The sequence below is a fragment of the Podarcis gaigeae genome, assembly GCF_964106915.1.
Source record: "Podarcis gaigeae genome assembly, chromosome: 17".
NCBI lineage: Eukaryota > Metazoa > Chordata > Lepidosauria > Squamata > Lacertidae > Podarcis > Podarcis gaigeae.
In genome coordinates this window covers 7,711,834-7,734,431 of record NC_139694.1, presented here as the reverse complement: position 1 = coordinate 7,734,431, position 22,598 = coordinate 7,711,834, and the positions used below count along the sequence as shown (strand labels likewise).

The 22,598-nt window shown below is 47.9% G+C and overlaps 2 protein-coding genes across 3 annotated transcripts; one reads left to right on the top strand and one right to left on the bottom strand.

Annotated features, from left to right (window-relative positions):
- Positions 1-119: 119 nt before the first annotated feature.
- FOXE1 (forkhead box E1) lies at positions 120-4,879 on the top strand. 2 transcript variants are annotated; one of them, XM_083718008.1, is made up of 3 exons: positions 120-3,234; positions 3,346-4,594; positions 4,687-4,879. In XM_083718008.1, the coding sequence occupies exon 1, from the start codon at positions 882-884 to the stop codon at positions 1,980-1,982; it is 1,101 nt and encodes a 366-aa protein (XP_083574134.1). In that variant the 5' UTR covers positions 120-881; the 3' UTR covers positions 1,983-3,234; positions 3,346-4,594; positions 4,687-4,879. The 2 variants fall into 2 exon arrangements, with proteins under 2 accessions (XP_083574134.1, XP_083574133.1); XM_083718007.1 differs by having other exon boundaries at positions 126-3,234; positions 3,346-4,879.
- An 8,499-nt stretch (positions 4,880-13,378) lies between these two features.
- Positions 13,379-20,573, bottom strand: HEMGN (hemogen). The gene is made up of 4 exons (XM_083719933.1): positions 20,363-20,573; positions 18,015-18,108; positions 16,361-16,704; positions 13,379-13,575 (listed from the first exon to the last, which is right to left on the bottom strand). The coding sequence occupies exons 1-4, from the start codon at positions 20,442-20,444 to the stop codon at positions 13,481-13,483; spliced, it is 615 nt and encodes a 204-aa protein (XP_083576059.1). The 5' UTR covers positions 20,445-20,573; the 3' UTR covers positions 13,379-13,480.
- Positions 20,574-22,598: the final 2,025 nt, after the last annotated feature.

Here is a 22,598-nt window from a genome sequence, read left to right as displayed (position 1 = left end):
TGGCATCCGGGGTTGGCTCCGCACCTCCCCGCGGATGACACCTCCCGGCTCCTGCCCTGGGCCAGGCCCCTCCCTCGGCCACCCCTCTCGGCAAAGCCCCGTCGGTCTGCGGCGCCCCCGGCATTCTCAAGAGAAGCTGCTCGGGCAAGCTGCGTCTCCGCCCGTCCCTTTAAGGCACAGCAGCTACAAGGGAGTGCCGGCTGCCCAGGTGCGCAGCGAGCGGCAGGAGGAGGAGGCACAAAAGCGCATCATCGCGGCCGGGAGTCACCCTCTGCTTGGGGGGGGGGGGGCTGGGAGGGAAAAGGCGCTTGCATCTCTCCGGGGGAGGGAGCATTAAGTGAAACCCGAAAGCGCACCCCGTCGGCTGCTCAGGAGGACACTAGGCGCGCACCGGCTCTGGGGCAGCCCAGTCTTCTGCGCGGCTGTCTCCTCTCCGGCGCCCAAGTCCCACTCTGCCCGTACGTGGGTGGCTCTCTGGGCGGTGAGGCCCCATCCCAGTCTCCCGACTGCCGGCGCCGCGTTGTTTCAAGGCAGCGCCGCTCGGTTCCAACCGCACGTCCAGGGCAAGCTCTGATCACCGACGCCACCCGCGGTAACAGCGGCTCGCTCCGTTCCAAGGGCGCCAGGCGCCGCCGATCCAACCTACCCAAAGCCACCTCTCCAAGGATCGCTCTCCAGCCTTGCCCGCGAGTTTCCCGGCGCCCTTCGGACTCCAAAGCCGCCTGGACCCCTGATTGCCCGCAGCCACCGAGGGAGCCTTGGAGACCCTCCATCGGAAGGCAGCCGCGAGCAGCGAGGCTGGCGCGTCCGCATCGCCAAGGTTGCCCGCCGCTTCCTTGGGACCTGCTGCCCCGCCGTCGGTGGCTGGGCCAGAGCCTGGGATGACAGCCGAGAGCCCCCAGCCGTCGACGTGCGCCGCGGGCCAGGCCGACTCCGAAGGCGGCTCGGCGTCTAGGCTCGCCGCTCTCGTTAAAGTGGAGCCGTCGGCGCACGGGGAGGCTTTGGAGCCGGAGCCGTCGGAAGAAGAAGCGGCGGCGGCGGCAGGGGGAGAAGGCCAGCGTCCCGGCGGCCGTCGCAGGAAGCGCCCGGTGCAGCGCGGCAAGCCCCCGTACAGCTACATCGCGCTCATCGCCATGGCCATCGCGCACGCCCCGGAGAGGCGCCTGACTCTGGGCGGCATCTACCGCTTCATCACCGAGCGCTTCCCCTTCTACCGCGACGGGCCGCGCAAGTGGCAGAACAGCATCCGCCACAACCTGACGCTCAACGACTGCTTCGTCAAGGTGCCCCGCGAGCCCGGGCGGCCGGGCAAAGGCAGCTACTGGGCGCTCGACCCGCACGCCCGGGACATGTTCGAGAGCGGCAGCTTCTTGCGGCGCAGGAAGCGCTTCAAGCGCAGCGACTTGTCCACCTACCCGGCCTACATGCACGAGGCGCAGGCCCAGCCCGTCGGGCCGGCCCTCAACGCGCCCTACGCGGCCCCCGCCGCCCTCTGCTACCCGTCGCAGCCGCCCCTCTTCAGCCTGGGCCCGCTCATGGCGCAGCCCAGCCCGGAGTTGGCCCACCAGCAGCACAGCCCCGACGTCACCCCTTCCCCTGCCAACGCCTGCTCCTTCGCGGGCACCGCCGCCTACCCCAGCCAGGGCTGCGCAGCGGGGCCTGGCCTGCACAGGCCCCACAATGCCATGCCTTACTCCTACCCGCTCCCCAGCACCCAGCAGCTGCAGGTGAACCAAGGCACCTACTCCCAGAGTGGTGGCGGTGGCGGCAGCCACCTCTTTGGGGCCTCTGCCCGCCTAGGGATGCCCACCTCGCCCACCCTGGGGAACGACGCTATGGATTTCTATGGCAGGATGTCTCCCAGCTCCTATGGTTCTTTGGCTCATGGCTACAATGCCGGCGGGCAGCTTGGTAGTCCGGGTGCCTACCTGCGCCATGCGGCCTATTCCAGCAACATGGAGAGGTTTGTTTCTGCCATCTGAATCCGAGAAGGGACTTGGTTTGGTGGAAGGCAGTGGGGCAGCGGGTGAGATCTGTGGCTGTGCCCGTTTGTTGGTGGCCTGCCTTATCATACCCTAATGCTTCATTGCCGTGAGCGCGTTACTTTGCTCTGTGGGGTGGGCTGCTGTGGCATGCATCTGCCCAGTGTGACAGCACCCAGTGAGTAAAGGGCCTCAGAGGATCCGGACAATGGAGAGAGACGTGGTCCGCAGTTCTTGGCTGCCAGAAAGACCTAGGATCTGTGAACCTTATGCACTATAGGATAGGAAGCTAGCGATATCGGTGGGGCCTGTGTTGTGTTTATGGAGAAGGCAGAGGGAAACCTTTGTAGGCAAGACTGTGAAGTGTGAAAATACAACTTCTTCAAGCCAAAGGAAATGTAAAATATTTGGGTTTCCCCCACCTCTGGGCTTTCGTCTTCCTGTTTGCTTTTGTGGGCTCCTTAGCTTTCCAAAATTAAACGCTGCAGCAGTAATTTCAGCCAATCTCACTTTCCAGTCTTTTGGTTTAGCCGGATTACTAGGAAATTATGAAAAGCTACTAGGTGTGTGCTTCATGTTCTCAATTCCAGGTTTTCAGTGACTCACAAGCACATTTGGACAAATAAATACACAGTCAATGAATCATACTTCCTTTTGGGTACTTAAGGCAAATGCTCTGTATAGTTCTCTATATAGTTTTCTTGTGGTTTTAGGAATGCAATAAATAACTTTCCCCACAAATGTTGTCAGACAGTTGTTCTGATTGCCACTGATAACTTTTAGTTGGGTGAAATTTAGTTGGGCAGGCAAGGGAAACCTCAGTGCACTAATTGTTCAGTGACTCCCTTTAGCCTCCAGTCAGATTTCTTCTGTTTTTCAGGGTTTAGAAATCTGTAATTAACATCCTGTGTAGTTAGATGGGAACATGTTTGTTAATTGCTTAAAGATTAGATGTAGGAAAGCTTCCAATCCACTCCCATGTATTCTTCATTCCAGGAAACAAACGCCGCAAAACAAGACAGCTCTTTCCCCATATCCAACATACTTATGGTAGTTTTTCTCTCCTTCCAACTGGGGTTGTAACTTTCTAGAAATGCTTAGTCCAAGTCCAGTGTACTTGTGTTTTTATAACCTCTCTCTTTGTAATACAAAAACCAAAGGGTTTATTGGAAAAGGCACCCTGCAGTCTGCAACCTGTTTGCAACCTGGAGTACTAGGCTTTACCTTTAATATTGAAAATGCAGTGGAAGCAGTGGCGTAGCGTGGGGGGTGCAGGGGGGCCCGGCCGCACCAGGTGCAAATTACTTGCCTTGCCCCGGATGCTGACAACCCACGCTATGCCACTGAGTGGAAGGGTATACAGTTGCCACCCTCTCACCTGTCTCTTCATTTGGGGAAGAGATGAGTCTAAAAATCACTGAAGGAGTGGGATGGGCAGTGCAGGAACTCCCCAATCGGCCACCGCATCATTAATGCTAAAGGTAAAGTCGAGTTCTAGAGGTAAATGATCTGACAATCCTAGCTCAAACATGTGCTAACATTATGATTACAATTGGTGTGGTCATGGATTTAGTGAGCTGAGCACTTTTCAGATGCCACACAAGGACAGATCCACACATGCAGGTCAATAATACTAACAGGGTTCCATGCACTGTACCATTTCATATATTGGGTACAGAAATATATGAGTGCTCTCATGTATGTGTGTGTGTGTGTGTGTGTGAGAGAGAGAGAGAGAGAGAGAGAGAGAGAGAGTTGTATGTTAAAGACAAGAGTTTCAACTAACTTATTTTTCTACACATAGAGAGTTCTTTACACAGGGAACACTGAAACTTAAAATCCACACGCACACATACACCTGCAGTAGAATCTTGTGAATTCTGGACCGTGATTCGCATGCAAAAAGCATATGACCTGCAATCATTCCTTGGGAGTATTTCTTCTTAAGGGCAAAGGAACTGCCTTGCTAGATCAGTGGAAGGACCATAATTCAATAGTAGAGCAGAGGCTTTGCATAAAGATGGTCCCAGGTTTGATCCTTGGTATTCCCAGGCAGGGGACACCGCTCTGAAGCCCTGGAGTAGGACTCCCATTCTACTTAAACAGTACTAAGGCAGGTGGACCGATTGTCTTCACAGCAGCTGCCTGTGTTCCTATATAGAAAGAGCCACTTGGGTTTGTTGTTATACTGTAGAATATACTTACAGAATATGAAAGGGCCTTGGTAGGAGAGCATCTACCTTGCATGTAAAACGTTCCAAGTTCAATCCCCAGTATGAGAAAGACTCCCTGGAGAGCCATAGCCAATGTAGACAATTCTGAGCTAGATGGATCTCTTCCCTGATAAGGCAGCTTCTTAGGTTACGCATGTTTCCATATCAGACCAAGAACCATTCTTAAAACAGTGACGAGCTCAAAACCTCTGGGTTTTGTCAAGCAGGGCACGATAAGAGTGAAGGCCTTCTTTCATTCCTGGCACCTGCTGTTCAGAGGTATACGACCAGCCAACATGACTACTTCAATTATGGTGGTAAATAACCATTTGCAAGCTAGTCCACAGGGTATGTGTTTCATCAACAATCCTTTTCCAAAGCTAGTGACCACTGCCAGCTGTTATGCAACGTGAGTGCCCACCATAAGTTAATTATTGTGCTGTGTGAAGAAGTGCTTTTTTTGGTCTGGCTTGATCCTACTGGCCATTCAGATTCATTGGGTTCTAGTGTTTCAATGGGGATTTTTTTTTTATGTTATTATATACCACTGATTATTTTTTTGTCCATGTGTATAGTGAAGAATGGGTTGCGGTTCCAGATTTCTACTGTACCAAAATTCTGAAAACCTTTGTGCCAAAATGCTAGCAGATTCTTTTATATGAATAAATAACACGCATTGGGCAATTTTGCATATTCTTACAATTTTTACATGCTCTTGGCTATGTGATATGTCTGGGTTTCATTTAATGAAGGTTTGGAATTTTTGTTTTGCTCCTCTTTTTTTTGTCATGGACCTAAGGAAGCGGGGGGGGGGGGCATACAAAAGAGCTGCAGAACAAAGGGGGAAGAATTGGATGTTCTAACTGAAGAAACTCTAGCCCCGAATAGTGGAACCTTCCCTTCAAGTCCTCTTAAGTTTTTGAGCTTTCTGTCAAAAAACAAGCAAAACCACTCTACATGTTCTGTCCCAAACCATAAAGCACATAATCAAGCCTTTTGTTTTATTTTCGAAAAAGGAAAGCTCGTCGGTGGAATCTATAAACATATAAAAACTCTGTGAAAATGCTTTTTTAAAAAACGTTTGGAACAATTCATTGAATTTTGCATAGCTAACTGTCACCATCTAATGTCACATTTGTATATTGCATTTCACAACATATTTAAAATGTTTTATTTGTAGCTGTATAACTTTGAGTCCTTTGAATCACTGGAGATCCAATCATTTACAGTGCAGCAAATTATTTTTCTAGTTCTCTTCCAAGATGATTTATAAGAATTCTAGGTGATCTTTGAACCAGGCTTGAACAGAGTGCCGTCTACATTCTACTGAAGTCAGTGGCAGAACTTGCTAGCATCGTGTTCTGTGTTGCATGCACAAAAGTGACAGATCATGGTGGATTGTCTCATTTCCTTTCCACAAAACGTTTTGTGACTGGGTGCTTCACAATTCTCCCCCTCCTTTTCTTGCTTTTCCAAGCCACCATTGTGTAGGCTGCTTGCAACAGAAGCACATTTAGTCCTTGTAGTAAGGACTCTCAAGAGGTTACAAACTTCTGGACGCAGCAATACGAGCACTGGGAGGGCCTTTTATCTGTTTACAGGTAACAGACAGGGTTAGCTAACTTCTACAAACCACTCCATTCTCTAGGGTGGGCAGACTTCAGGTTTCCAGGACCTCCTTTTTGCTTTTTATTAGAACCCCGAGAAACTATAAAACCTGGTGCAAAAGACATACATTTAGAATGAATTCTGAGTGCAGGAAATTGTTTTGAGTTGCAGAACGGAACTGAGCTCATAGTCCTTCCAGGAAAAAAAAAATCTCTTCTTGGTTACTCCTGCCCCACTCTCACACACTGCATTCTTTATTTCGAAAGCATAATTTCGGGAAAATGGGAGTTGTATTCTTATTGCTATTGTTAAACCATTGGGAGTCAGAAATCCTTACTCATCTTTTGCAAGTTATCAGGGGCTTTCGGAGATGGGAACAAAATGTAGGTCCCAGCCCAGTGTTGCCCGGGACCTTTCCCACTTTAAATGTGGGATCCACATTTTGCTCCGGTGTGGAGCAAGTCCCACTAGATCTAGCAGATCTACCTTCTCTCCATTACTCATCTTCAACCAAGGCAAGGGAAGGGAATCTTTCTCAGCTAAAGATCCACATTCCTTTTTGGGGAATATTCCAGAGGCCACATTGCAGGAGCCATAGACAAAAGAAGGTATATCTTACAATGGTCATAGCCCGGATTTTTTTTGGGGGGAAGGCTTTTGTTAGGGGGGGCAGAACCTCAGATTTGTATTGATTTGTGTTGATTTAGGGCAGGCAGCTGCCCCCTGCCCCCCCTTGGCTACGCCCATGACTCTTACCTTTGTACAGTAGGCTAGTTATATAGAAATAGAATAGAAAATAGAAATACTTTATTGTCACTGTACCACTTGTTTACAGTGAGATTAAACGAGCCCCCCCTCACCCCCACAAACTCTCAGTCCTTGTTACACTCTGTGTGCTGTCCTACGACCACAAACCCCAAATATCAGTTGCAATGTTGCTGTCTTCCATTCAGCAGCCTCACGGCCATGGGTAGAAACTGTTCTATCAACACACCATCGCCATCATCTGTTCAGGTAAGCAAGAAGCATTATCAGAGCAGAAGGACATTCCATCTAGGCAACGCCCCCCCAAAAAAAACATTAAAAGGAGGGTGCCAAGTAGGGCCGTGCGGGATTGTGTGGCCTGAGGAGACTCTCAAGGGCCAGCTAAAAATCCTTGGAGGGTTGCATCCAGTCCACAGGCCTGAGATCCCCCCCCCACAAGAAGGAAAAAGAGGAATGAAAGAAAACAGGGGAGCCGCGAGCAAGGGAAATATGAGCATAATGAGTTAAAAAGAGTAAAGTTCCATAAGGTAAAGGTAAAGGGACCCCTGACCATTAGGTCCAGTCGTGACCGACTCTGGGGTTGCGGCGCTCATCTCGCTTTATTGGCCGAGGGAGCCGGCATACAGCTTCCGGGTCACGTGGCCAGCATGACTAAGCCGCTTCTGGCCAACCAGAGCAGTGCACAGAAATGCCGTTTACCTTCCTGCCGGAGCGGTACCTGTTGATCTACTTGCACTTTGATGTGCTTTCAAACTGCTAGGTTGGCAGGAGCAGGAACAGAGCAACAGGAGCTCACCCCGTGGCGGGGATTCAAACCGCTGACCTTCTGATCGGCAAGCCCTAGGCTCTGTGGGTTAACCCACAGCGCCACCCTGCATGTTAAAGATAGAACCCAGGTCCAAAATGGTTGGTGATGACTAGATCTTCGGGGAGCTGAACAATTTTATCCCCTCCCACCACGTGTCTCCTGTAATATAGTTGGCATCACCAAGCAGTAAAGACTGTCTGGAGGATGTTTGCTCAGATGGTGTAATGAAGATATTAATGGGGGTGGGCTGCTGAGGACCACTTCTGCTTCCTGAATGATTTCCTCAAGAGGCAAGCTGGCCAATTTTAATGGGTGGAACTGTGTGTTAAAGGCATGCTTGTGTCTTTTTTATTTTTATTCCAAGTATATTACTGTAATAGCAAAGGAAAACAAAATGATTAAAGATGGCCTTCAAAAGTGAGTAGCAGTTTCTACTTGTAGAACTTTGACTGTGCTTCCTTCAGTATCACGCAAACACACATGCTGAGATTTTGGCAAAATACACATTTATTTAAGCTGAATTGACCCACGAAAAGCAAATGATTAATCAACTAAAATGTCATTCAAATATATGGAAATATATAAAATTGTATTTGTACCTCTGGAAAAACAGCAGATGGTGCTCATTCCACCCTGTTTCAGTAAAAAGCCCAAGAAGGTTTCTCTTCCCTCCAGATTGGTAGCTGCAAGCAAAAGCAAGCAAAGTAATGGCCTTGTGTTTAATCTGGCCACAGGGTACCCATCACCACCCCTGTTATATCCAAAGCCACAGGTAAATGGTAAAGGTAAAAGACCCCTGGATGGTTAAGTCCAGTCAAAGGTGACTAGGGGGTTGAAGCGCTCATCTCGCTTTCAGGCCAAGGGAGCCGGTGTTTGTCCACAGACATCTTTCCGGGTCATTTGGCCAACAGGACTAAACCGCTGCTGGCGCATGGAGGACCATGGCGAGTGCCAGAGTGCACGAAAACGCCATTTACCTTCCTGCTGCAGCGGTACCTAATTATCTACTTGCACTGGTGTACTTTCGAACTGCTAGGTTGGCAGGAGCTGGGACCGAAAGACGGGAGCTCACCCCGCCATGGGGATTCGAACCGCCAACCTTCTGATTGGCAAGCCCAAGAAGCTCAGTGGTTTAGAGCACAGCGCCACCCACAGCCATGACACATTGTCCAGTCCTGATGGACCAGATTTTTGTGTCACAAGAACAGGGGAAAGCCCATGACACACTGAACACTGCAACTGAAGATCAGTAGTATCAGGCAAGGGGCTCTTTCTGGGAAGTTTGTGTGCCATAACTGATCTCCTAATGAACCTCAACATTCCCTGGAACAAGGTTTGAAGACCACTGTTCTAAAGAATCTGGAACTGGTCACAGTCCGAGCCAGTACAGTTCAATAAACTTTGTCATGAGTTCCAGACCTCGCTCAGTTTTGTCCCATTGTGCATTTACGTAAATGAGATGAAAACACTAAATAGCATTCTTCTTTCCCATACTGCCCTTCAGCTCAGAAAGGCAAATAGGGTGGTTGTGTGCAGCAGAGAGTTGAATGAGGAAGTAATGTATATTTTTCTGTTTCTTGTCTTCCCCTTTATATCTTTCTTTAACTGGAAAGCAGATAGTACAAGCAAAGGGTGTTGTCTACGTATATGCAGACACACATTTATTTCTCACTAAGGTGGTAATCTATCCTTGGGTTATAATATACCACTTTGGGCTGCTGGTGGGACCCCACAGGGTGGAATGGTCCTCCACACAAATACAAATAAAAAAATAATAAATCCTGCATACGAAACAGTAGCAAATAGGAGATTAGGCTAGCTTAAGTCTCCCTGACATCTAGTTTCTATGTAGCATGCTATTTTCATTTTCATTTTTATTCATTGACGGGAGTCCCCACTTACATTCTGGAACAGGTTTCATAGTGGAAAATGGGACTATGCACACTCACAAACAAGGAAATTGGAATCTACTGTATATTTTTGAAAGTGGTTTTGTCTTTCTGCCCGTTTGTTTTCTGTAAGTTTAAACAACTCTCTACGTATCGCCAAATTTGGCATGAGGGTTCCTGAGGTGGAGGTGATGCTGTTCATTGTGTTTGCTCTCTCTCTCTCCCCCCCCCTTTTGAATCAAAATGGCAGACCGAAACATCACTTTGGCATGACTTTGCCTGTTTTTCGACATAGTTTCATCTGCCTCTTGTGACAGCACCACCAAACTCCGCGCAGAGGTTCCTGAGGTGGGGGTGGGGATCTATGTTGATGTATGGGTGGCAGGTGCCATTTTTAATCAAAATGGCAGACTTAAATGTGACCACACCCAAGCTTCATCATGGGTTTGTGGGATGTGATACTTAAGTAGCAGTCAAGTACAACATTCCTTGTTTTCCTATAGTGGACATAGAAGGGGGTGTTTGGTCCAGCCAGTCGAAAACTTCCTGTTTCCTCCTGGCTGGGGCATACTTCCTTTGCATGTGACTGTCAGGTGTGCATGCAGGAGCCAGGCCCTGTGACTCTGCAGGACTGGGGCCTTCCTAAGTTTGTTCTGAAGAGGCAAGGCACGGCCACACAGGTGAGGCCAATTGGTAACTCACAGCACCTGGTGGCAAGAGCCGGGAAGGGATATAAGGTCAGCATTTTCCCTTCAGCTCTTTGCCACAGCAACATGTTCCCTGCCTTGCTGTGTTTGACTCCTTGCTTCTTTATCCTCGGACCCCTGACTTCGTGACTCCTTGCTTCTTGATCCCCAGACCCAACTTTGTGACTTCTTGCTCGTTGATTGTCGGACCCTTGGCTTCTTGACTCCTGGCTCTCTGACCCTCGGACTCTTGGCTTTCTGACTCCTGGCTTCTGGACTCCCATTCCTGCTCCCACCCCGCCATCTTGCCCCCAGTCCCAACGTCCCCAGCCGGGACTTCGATCGCCTGTGAACTGGACCGTGACCGTGACTAGAGGTGGGCATGACCTTACAGTACCTGTGCAGGTACAAAAGCACTAGGCATGCAGCACCCTCCCTCTCTTTTCTCTTCGGCTTCCTCCATCATAGGACCAGCAGCTTTTTAGCTAGAGATGCTCTGTTGGCTTTCAGCAAACAAAGGGTCTATGTGCTGGTCCCGGGGGGAGGTTACCGCAAGGCGTGGTCAGAGTCCGGTCCTGGGTCGAGGGTCTGGAGACTGTCCACCAAGGGCGAAGCAGGGTCCAAAGCGAGGAGCCAGGCAAGGTCAGGAACTCTGGAAGAACAGGTCTGGGTGCTGGCAGAAACAGGATTCCAACGACGTTGCTCCCGCAACCTGGGACCGGGCTGACTGGCCTTTATCTTCTTTGAGGCCAGGGGCGGTCCCGGCCCACAGGTGACCCGCCTCTCCTGGCCTTAGGCGATCACTCCTCCTGAGAGAACCCAGTTCCCTCCGCCTCTCTGCCCTGAGCCTCTGCAGCTCAGGAGAGGCTGGAGGGTTACTGGACCCAGGGGGAGGCTCACCTTCCCCTGACAGGGCTGGGAGAGGCGCACCTGTAGGCAAAGGGTCCTCAATGGCCTCCGGAGCCAGAGTGGATTCATCTGGTGTCTGCTCCTGAGGATCCGGCACAGGTGCAGGCGCTTCAGATTCAAGGCCCTGCCCTGGCTCAGCCGGCCCTGGAGGCGGGGACTCCTGTGCAGGCTGGGATTCCTCTGGTTCAGCCTCTCAATCAGACTCCCAGGCCATCACAGACTATCGCCATATGGGATAGACTCACATGTATATACTTTGTAACTATGTCTGCCTTCAGGGATCCATCTGTGAACTGAATGTGTGAGTAATTTTCTTTTATATACTTTACACAAGATTGTGGCGTGTTTATTCTTTTAAGGGGGATATAAGAAGAATTACCAGGAATCTGATAGAGAGGCTTAAACAAGCCTGCAAGAGCTACCTGCTGTGCATTTAGAAGGGGAATGTAAAACTCTGCTAAGTTATAGAACTTGCTAGCGCAAGTTAGGAAGGCAGTATTAAACAAGATATCCTCTCCTGCCTCCTTGAACATTCCAACAGGGATATCGTCACCACCCCTAGCACAAGGGTTCCTGAAGCGGGGTCAGGGTCTTTGTCACTTATCATTTTGCATCAAGGTGGTGGATTGAAACATGACTTTGGATTGACTTGACCTGATTTTTGATGTTGACAGGTCCAAATTGCACAATGTTTTAAAATCACAATATGTTTTGGTTTCTAAAAAATACCTGGGCAGCGCTGGGCACTTTCCATTATTAGGGAATGAACGAGGGGCATGCAAAGACAATATCTCTTTCCAACTCCCTTTTCCTTATTGCTTTTCATTTACCCGATCTGACCTGGGGGAGTCTTGCCACCAGACCATTTGAAGGGCCCTTTTTCTTCACCTCCTCCACTCATATAGTTTACCACTGACAAGTTCAGCTGCTCACCCCATCTGCATGATAGGGTGAGCTCCCATTGCTCTATCCCAGTTTCTGCCAACCTAGCAGTTCAAAAGCATACCAGTGCAAGTAGATAAATAGGTACCACTGTGGCGGGAAGGTAAACATCCTTTCTGTGTGCTCTGGCTTCCATTCTGGTGTTCCAGACACGGTTTAGTCATGCTGGCCACATGATCCAGAAGGCTGTCTGTGGACAAAAGCCAGCTCCCTCGGCCTGAAAATGAGATGAGCATTGTACCCCATAGTCGCCTTTGACAGGACGTAACTGTCCAGGGGCCCTTTACCTTATATATATAAAAACTGAAGTATTGTGAAAAGTGAATGTCAGGGAACTGCCATCGGAGCCAGGAGTGGAGGGAAGACTCTTCAGCGATGCCGGAGAAGGGCCCAGCAGGGGGAGAGGGAACTCATCCACTGAGGAAGGAAATCAGCGTGACACCAGGTAGAAAGGGGAGCAGGAGAGGGCTTCGGAGAGATGTCTCCAGGACTCTTCCACAGAAACTAGCGGAGAGAGCACAGGTCCTCTGCTGCCCACGCCCACCCTGCGCAGAAGACTTCCGCGCAGGGAGGCTAGGCGGAGACTTGGCGTCAAATAATTTTTATGCTGGAAGAAGTTCAGGAAACGCCCACTGACGGATTCTGCCAGTGACTGACACAGCCGCGGAGTAAGGGCTGTGCAGCCAGGGAAAGGTTTAACCAGGCAACTTTGCCAAGAGTAGAGGCAACTTACGCACGAGCAACCCTAATTCCCATTACAGTGAAAGAGTGATGAACAGGTCCTGAACAAAACTTCTATATTCAACTATTTTAAAAGCACACAAACACAGTTTATATACTGAGATCTGGCTCCTCTGAATGGGGCATGTGGCCATAAGTGGAAATAGGCTTCTTTCCTTCTCTACTGCAAACAAAATGGCGATGATGTGCTCAGGTAAGGAGCCAATAGAAATAGGGATGTGGTAGTACCCACATGACAAAACCAGCCACCGGGGCAGATTGTGCTAATAAGCTTCCATGCTAGACACATAATGTGTTGTTTTTTATTACCAGATTTTCTGCACTATGAGGAAATCCGGATTAAATGTAGGAAAAGCAAATAAACTCCAGCCTAAAAATAAACGCAATGGAAAGAGAGGATGAGAGGGAGAGCTGTTGTGAGCTTGGGACCTTATAGGCAGTGGCGTAGCGTGGGGGGTGCCGGCCGCACCGGGCGCAACATCTGGGGGTTAGGGTTAGGGGGCGCAAATCCACGGGTTAGGGGGCGCAAATCCACGGGTTAGGGGGCACAAATTACTTGCCTTGCCCCGGGTGCTGACAACCCACGCTACGCCACTGCTTATAGGTTCAGGAAGGCTCTTTCTGAAGATGTGATGCGAGGTGTCTGATGTGAACTCTAATATTTGTAAGTAATCCAAATACTAAAAACGCAGTTAAGTGTCTGTCGTCCTGACTGAGGAAGCCAAAGTCCGGTAGTGCTGGCTCGGGAATTTATAATCTCATGGGGAAATTGGAAGCATGTAACAGAACTATTGATCGTTTCAGGGATTATGACTTCCAAGGAAATTGCAGAAGGTGACAGCAGCAAAGGCGGCTGGCTTTTATTGCTCACACAAGAATAGTAGGTATCATGTATTCTAACAGTGTTTCAAGTTGAACAGTGAAAAATTACTGCCAATTAAAGCAAGCCATAGAACTTTTGTTCCAAATGATCATTTTCCACGGACTGAGGAATTTCTCCTGGTTCGTCTGATCTTGGTGTCTCCTCTGGTTCTGAAAAGGAAGAAAACATTAAGTATAAAGGTTTCTGTTTAGTTGAGGCAGTCCCCCCAATAATCAACACAAGAATGGCGTAGCGTGGGGGTTGGGGCCACAGGGACAGTTGCCCCGGGTGCAAAATTGTTAGAGGGCGCAAAAATTCAACACTGGTGCTGCCTCAATACAACTGCATACTTCTGGGTGCTATTGAAAATGGCTTCTCCATGCAAAGCAGGAAGTGACCTCTCCAGACGATGGAACGACTCTTCTTATCTCTGTGGCTGCAATCTCCTGGGTGACGTGGAAGCCATTAGGCAGTTGAATCTGCATGCGTAATTCATCCATTTCCTTTCCACCCACCCCCTCAGTGCAGCCCCGGGCACTGGCAACCCACGCTATGCCACTGCAACACAATAATATCTAGTATTCACAGTAAGTACTAGATACGACAAAACAAAAGGCCGATGGCTAACACAACAATTTGTCTTGATCAAACATATGGGCCAGATTCTACAAATGATCCCCGTTAGCGGAAGCCAATACAAGAGCTTCTGCTGGCACAACAGGGCCTTTTGCCCTTTCTCTCCCCCACCCCCAGCAAGCCCTCCCCATTGCTTGAGGGGGCAGAAATCAGGGGAAACCCCAAACAGTAGCATGGAGATTGTTCTTCCTGATGAGCTAAAATGCTTGCGCTGCAAGAACACTCCCCTTAGCACTATGTTGCATTCATCCCTATGGCCCCAATCTAGCTAAATTTTACACTCTCCCTGTAAGTTATTAAGGTTTCTTCATTAGTTTTCATTACCTGTAACATCATCAACAATTCATATTAGCAGGTATGAAGGGGAAGAATATGGAAAATAATTAGAACAAAAACTATTCGTATAACAAAAAAGCAATTCAGAGGCCAAGAGGCTTCCAATAATTAAATCGCATTGTCGTTTCAGATAACTGCTTAGCTTTAGGTTGCCTCTGTTAGGGCAACCCAGGCAGTTTCTAAACTAAAGCAGTGAATAGTTATATTTATTCAGTGTTCCTGCAGCTTTATGATCCAGGAGGTTGGGGCAAAGCAATGGATTTGTGATATGTGTTGGGGCCGATTCAGTCCCAGCAATAAAGCTGGAGCAACGACTGAATCCTTTTGATCCAATTGACTAGTGAGGCCTGAGATACAGTTACTGGGGTAAGCAGAGGTAACAAAATGCTTCAGAGGACTAGGTTCTACCTCCACTGTCAGCAGCATAGCGTGGGTTGTCAGCACCCGGGGCAAGGCAAGTAATTTGCGCCCCTAACCCCTAACCTGCTGCCGCTGCCAGCTTCTTCTTGCTGCTGCCTGGTCTGGTCTGGTGTGGTTCTCTCCCACGCTTAGCGCTGCGCTGGGCGGCCGCTGCACTGTCCCTCCCCCAGATAGTCCCTCCCTCGCTCTCTCTCCGCTCCGCATCGCAATGCACGCCTGGCACCCTCCCCCTCCTTAGTGGGCGGCGACCCGGCAGCTCGGATCGGATTCGCACAGCCAGCACTGTGAGAGAGAGTGAGTGAGCCACGTAGGGGCAGAGAGCTGCGAGTGCGCCCCCCAAAATGTTGCGCCCGGTGCGGCTGGCACCCCCTGCACCCCCCATGCTACGCCACTGTCCACTGTTGGAGGCAGTACGTCTCTGAATACCAATTTCTGGGTATTGCAGGTGGGGAGAGTGCTTTGATGCTTAGGGCTTGTCCAAACTGGAGCAAAATGTGGATTCACATCACTGTGTCTTCCCATTCATGTAGGGGTGTACACACGACTCCTGCCCATCCCAGTGTTATCACACATCATTATCCCTTTAAATGCAGGGCTTTTCCTCCAACCTCTGTTGGAGATGTGGTGGAGAAATAGGAACAACAATACATATGTGGTGGAGGTGCGAGGAAATTAAGAAATCTTGGATAGTAGTACATGAAGAACTAAAGAAGATGATGAAAATATCAATAACAAAGAAACCAGAGACATATCTCCTTGGATTGATAGATGAAGAGAGACCACGGGGGTGGGGGGAGAGAGAATTTTTCTATATGCAAGTACAGCTGCTAGAATAGTGGTTGCTGCTAGGTGGAAGTCACAAACTATACCCACAAAGGAGGAATGGATTTGTAAACTAAATGGATATTTAATTTTGGCAAAATCAACTGCTCTAATAAGAAATCAGTCGAATCAAAAATTTAAAAAGGAGTGGAAATGTTTTGATGAATATATGGCAAAATATTGCTCAAAAAGGATATGCTAATATGCCTTAGATTAAAATGTGAAGTACTGGATGGAAGAAAAAATAGTAAGGAAAGATAAGAATATATAGATGATTTGAGAAGATTGTAGAATGCAGAGATTATTGTAAATTGTATAACGTGGAGGAAATCGAGTGGGGGCGGAGGGAAGTGGGAGGAAGGAGAAAAGAATAATATGATGGATTGAGGAAATATAAATGTAAATGTATGGGGGGGTGGGGAAAAATGGTGTTGGCTTTGGTACATCTGTATTGTAATGTAATATGTGAAAACCAATATAAAAAAATGCAGGGCTTTTCCGAATCGGAGAAATCCTGTATTTAAAGTGAGAATGGGCTGTCCCACTCAGACCAAAGGATGGAGTCCACATTTGTTCTAGCGTGGACCAGTCCAAAGTCCCTTAAAAAAGAATAAATCTGAATGATTATGCATCAAAACAGCCAGTGGTGTCTAACGGCTCTGCCAACAAATTGGGGAGAATGATCAACAAACAGGTCATCAGGAAGCACACATTCATTCTTACAGACTGCGGGATCCTTACCCATGGAGAAAACAGCACTTCCGACTGGGGTTGCACCATCTGTTTCCTGATGAGTGCACAGCTCCTCAGCAGCACTCGCAAGGGGGACTCCTTCCGCTAGTTCCTTCTGAGTATATAGTTCTCCAGCTTCCAGAAAAGGGATGGAAGACTTCGCTGGGAGATCTAGACTCTTCTGGGCCTCCTTCTCCAATTTAGTCACCTGTAGCTCAGGCTTCTCTTCCTCCACCACTGTTTCCGGCTGACGTTCTTCCTGTGGCTCTGGAGCCTGCTGCTGGCCTCTGCCCCTGCCCCTGCCTCTCCGGGCCCCTCTTCCCCTTCCTGTTGGCTTGCTCCTCTTCTGCTCTCTGTAGTACACAAAAGGCATTTTGGTATAAAGGGATCTGATGGATTGCTTTGAAGGGCCCTGCTTGCAAGGATGTTCACAAGAATCAGTGGTGGGCTCCTTCTGAAATTCTGCCTTTCATTTTTAACAACGGGTTGGCTTCTGTGATGGTGGTTCAGTGAGAGCACAGGGGGGATAGGACAGAATTTAATCTAGGGTGAGGGATTCAGCCACTGAGTATCCCAGGACCAAAGTACACATTCAGTTGCAGCTGAATAGGAAGCATTAGCCCAGGAGTATATATGATGATGGATGCGGGTGGCGCTGTGGGTTAAACCACAGAGCCTAGCACTTGCTGATCAGAAGGTCGGCGGTTCAAATCCCCGCGACGGGGTGAGCTCCCGTTGCTCGGTCCCTGCTCCTGCCAACCTAGCAGTTTGAAAACACGTCAAAGTGCAAGTAGATAAATAGGTACCACTCCAGAGGGAAGGTAAATGGCGTTTCCGTGCACTGCTCTGGTTGGCCAGAAGTGGCTTAGTCATGCTGGCCACATGACCCAGAAGCTGTATGCCGGCTCCCTCGGCCAATAAAGCGAGATGAGCGTCGCAACCCCAGAGTCGGCCACGACTGGACCTAATGGTCAGGGGTCCCTTTACCTTTACCTATATATGGTGATAATTATATTAATCTTCTTATATCTTATAGTGTGGTGGTTTACCAGTTGTTTGTTTGTTTGATTGTATGTTTGTTTACTTGTATGTATGTCTGTTTTTCATAAATGTATTTATTTTAAATTAATAAAGATATATTTAATAATAAAAAGGAAGTATTAGCCCGCAGGAGGGAGTGGTTGGCAGCTGAACCTTGTTGCTAATCCCTTCCCCTACAAACTATTCCCCCAATCCCCAAACTTCCTCTTAACTACTCCCCTCTCCAGCCCAAGGGACCCATTTTCTGAAAGATAAACACAAGTCTAGGATAATAGTGCAAATAACTGCAGTCCTGTACAGACAAGACCACTGGACTAACATTACACATAGCGGAGGTATAGCGTGGTTTTTAAGTCCAGCAAGCCTTTAGCCTTAAATTTCAAATACATGCTTGAAAGCATACAGGCAATGCTTAGTGCAGGGCTTCCCAAACTTGGGTCTCAAGCTGTTATTGGACTACAGTTCCCATCATCCCTGACCACTGGTCCTGCTGTATTCCAAAAAGAGCTGGAGACCCAAGTCTGAGAAACCATGGCATACTGACATCTCAGAAACTAAAGGGGCAGTTGAATAAAATTTATAGTGGTCAGACAATGTCACCACTGTCATCCTCCTAATTTACCTCAGGACCCACTGGTGAGTGTTTTTTTCTTCCGCCTCGGCTTTCCTTTTTCTGAGAAGCTCTCGGTCTCTCAAATGGCGCGTGACAGCAACCTCTGCAAGAGCAAAGAAGCAAGTAGAGGAAAAGATGACTCCAGGAGGAAACAGAATCCGATGAGATTAGAGGATGGTGCCACCACCAAGAGAACCCTTTCAGCCTGAGTGTCGGGTTAGGAAGATGAACAGAAAAGTCCTGTTCATATAACGGATGTTTGCAGTCAATGTGCATTGGGGGTGGGTGGGACTTCAGCAGCAGGCCCCACCCCCAACACGCAGGTGGCGCTGTGGCCTAAACCACTGAGCCTCTTGGCTTGCCGATCAGAACATTGGCGGTTCGAATCTGCATGATGGGGTGAGCTCCCATTGCTCTATCCCAGTTTCTGCCAACCTAGCAGTTCAAAAGCATACCAGTGCAAGTTGATAAATAGGTACCGCTGTGGCAGGAAGGTAAACGGCGTTTCCGTGCACTTTGGCTTCTGTCACTGTGTTCCATTGTGCCAGAAGCGGCTTAGTCATGCTGGCCACATGACCCGGAAAGCTGTCGGTGGACAAACGCCAGCTCCCTCAACCTGAAAGTGAGTGCTGTACCGCATAGTCACCTTTGACTAGACTTAACCATCCAGGGGTGGTTTACCTTTACTTACACCCACTTGGCCACATGAATAGATATTAGGAGTGCACAAAAACTTTATTTGAGCATTCAGATCCATGAACTGGAGGAAAAAGTAGGAAGCCTCAGGAGACTCCTTGCACCATTTGCATACCCTCCAACATTTCTTTGATGAAAATAGGGTTGCTCAATCAATCAATCAATCAATCAATCAATCAATCCACTGCCTATCTGGCTGGTTTGCCAAAGCTACTCTGGGCAGCTTCTAACATATATAAGAACATCAACATTAAACAATTTTTAAAAATCCCTATACAGGGCTGCCTTCAGATGTCTTCTAAAGGTTGTATAGTTACTTATCTCCTTGATATCTGATGGGAGGGCTTTCCACAGGGTGGGTGCCACTACCAAGAAGGCCCTCTGCCTCCCTGTGGCTATACTTTTCACAGAAGGCCCTCGGTGCTGGATCTCTGTGTCCTGGCTGAATGGACAGGGGTGGAGATGCTCCTTCAGGTATATGTTTAGAGCTTTAAAGGTCAGCACCAACACTTTGAATTGTACTCGGAAACGTACTGGGAGTCAATGGTGCCCTTGTCCTATCCTGAGCACCCAGCTTCAGAAATACGTACTCAAAACCTGGCAAAGGCTAAATAGGGCATCTGGTTCAAGCAATGGCATGATAGATCATTGCACTTCACCTTCCTGTCCCTTGGGTCTAACTTCCTATTGCATGGTGAAACCTGGTGGACACAACTGAAACAAATTCACACACACACCTCATCCAATTAGGTCACCATGATACATACCATGTCAGCATGTTCATCCAGGATCAAATTCTGTAGGATGTATTTTGCACCATTAACTATCCTTGCATTCAGCAGCAAAACTTTAAAACCCCAGGCTGTCATACAAGTTACCATGAGGTTGTTATTAGGCAGATAGCCCATAAGGCAGAGTGACCACGGAGCTATGCCTCTTCTGATGTCCCTGCACCCAGTTTTTCAAACACCCGTTTCCTGGGGTTCTGTGCTGCTGAGATGAATTTGCCCTCCATTCAGATATGCAACTTTGAGTGAAGACAAATGTGTCATTAAGAGTGGAACTGACCAGAACAAATAAGTTTTCTGGGTAGAGTATGTGTTCAGTAACCTTATATCACACTTCAGTTGTATACACGGACTATACCTTTAGAACACTCAAAGAATCCTGGTCGCTCTAGTTTTCCCCTCATGGAGTTACAATTCCCAATAGTCCTCAACAAACTACAATGCCCAGAATTCTTTGAGGGGGGAGATGTCTTTTGAATGTGCTTTAACTGTATCGTTGTCAATGCAGCCTTTAAAAAACCATGGTATTTATATTCTCAGGTTTTTAAAGACTGTGAAGAAGGGGCTGAAATCTGAATGATCCTGCTGCATTTGTGCATGTAATCCCTATGCATGCCTACTCAAAAGTAAGCCCCCACTGAGTTCCATGGGACTTACTCCCAGGTAAGTGAATATAGGAATGCAGCCTAAGAAAATTTGGGAAAGACATAGCCCCAACATTTCCCCCCAAAGGTAAAAAACAGGAACAGTTTTATCAGAGACACGTGCCAGAAAAACAGGTGCAGCCCCTGTTAAATAGGGTCTACTGGAGAGAATGTAATTTTAACAGAATTGCATTAGAAGATTCCCCTTTCCCAGAATAATATTTGTTACCTGGAACTGCATAGTCCTCCGCTGCGACCACCGGCTGCTGTGGATTTTCAGAATAGGAATGGTCCTTTTCTAAGCTCTCCATTTGCAGTTTCTTAATTTATAAATATATATATGAAAAAGAGCTTAATTCCAACATAGAATCATCTGACACATGTACCGCTTTAGTGCTAAATGAAGAGTTTCAGGAAAAAAAGAAAAACTACACGCCCAGAGTATCTTATCTGCTCCGGACACTGGTATGTTAATACTTCTTTTCCTTATCATGCTGCAAAGGTGTTTAAATTCATGCTCATAGCTCATGGCATAGCTCTGCCAAAAACATTAACATGCACCTCCTGACAAATATTGTGTTTTCAAAGACATACTGTTTGCAATGTATTTTTATTGATTTTTATTGATTTAGGGGGGCAGCTGCCTCTCCCTGCCTCCCCTTTGCTACACCCACGGATGAGATGTTGTTTGGGAGTGACTCAACCTACCCATCTCCCCCGCCAAAAAACAACAACAAAAGAGGACACCAATTTTTATTTTAAAAATTACCTATGTTTGATGGAAATTGATACATACAGTATATATTTAGTAATGATTGTAACAGAAAGGCGGAAATACTTTCTAGGACAGGGTAAATAGAAAACTTGCTATGTAAGTACTGCAGGGCTGTGCCTCAGGTATTTAATTGACAATGCATACGGTACATTAAAAGCATAAATTCACAAGCATACTTCACTACATAAAAAAGGAAGAATCTCACCATAGGAAAAGTATAATAAAGTAGACCTTTGTGTTACAAAAAGATCTGAAACATAGAATCATAGAGTTGGAAGAGACCACAAGGGCCATTGAGTCCAACCCCTGCCAAGCAGGAAACACCATCAGAGCACTCCTGACATATGGTTGTCAAGCCTCTGCTTAAAGACCTCCAAAGGAGGAGACTCCACCACACTCCTTGGCAGCAAATTCCACTGTCGAACAGCTCTTACTGTCAGGAAGTTCTTCCTAATGTTTAGGTGGAATCTTCTTTCTTGTAGTTTGGATCCATTGCTCTGTGTCCGCTTCTCTGGAGCAGCAGAAAACAACCTTTCTCCCTCCTCTATGTGACATCCTTTTATATATTTGAACATGGCTATCATATCACCCCTTAACCTCCTCTTCTCCAGGCTAAACATGCCCAGCTCCCTTAGCCGTTCCTCATAAGGGCCACATCAGACTAAAAGTACGTGCAAGGGCACCATACTGACATTCCCCAATTCACAAATTTCCGGTCATTTTTTTAAAATGAAAATGTTTGCAACTACCTTTCAAAGGTCCTTCTACATCAGTATTTCGAATTCTTCCCCCCCCCCCCGTCCCTTGGGCACCTCCCTTGTGCTCAAGACAGATTATTCTGCTCTTCTGCAAAGGTGGGGCAGACTTTACAAGTCACAGTGGTAGATGGGGCAGCTGCAAAGGGAGTTCTGTACATCTCCTGCTTTCTCTGATATGCAGAAGGCACAGCATTCACAGTGGAAGCCTGCAAAAGTCAGTGGTTAAAAAGGAATCCCAAACAGCCCATTATTGCACCAGACGCAAACTCTCCGTCTCTGTAAGCTCCCCCAAACAACCTAGCTACGGAGCATTTATTATGACTTGCTTGCACAAGGCTTACATCATATCAAGATGGAAGATGGTGGCATAGTTAGATCATATCCAGTTTTTAAGTGAACATTCATTCCTATTTGTTTGCAGGGGTGTTTATATGACGAGCATCTAGCCTGCTTTCATCCTGATTTGATTGTGGGGTGCTTATACGGCTTCCTGTTCTTTTGTTCATCCCACACTTTTCAATACATTTCCCCATCACTTGCCAAACCTCCTTATTCTTTGTTAATGTGGATTTGTTATGTGGTGGGCCGAGGACCTTTCTCACCCTGAAATGCCTTCTGCTAGCCCACATGCTAACCACAGTGGGGCCAGGAACAGAAGCAGGGGGCAATGTACCTTTGCACAGTAGGCTAGTTTCTGCACACGCTTGAACATCTCTCTCTAGCCTTCATCCAGGCAAGAAAGACTGGGAGGGGCATGATCTGGTAGGTGATTGAGGAGAGCGGGTGGGGAGAGGCCAGAAAGAGAAGCTGGACACCAGGACAAAAGTGTATTTTCCACATTTAGGGACAGAATGTCTCAAGACACAATGGAGTGTGTCTGCAGGGGTGAAGTCAAACCACTGTGTTAGCAGCACCAAAGTGAGCTCCCTGGG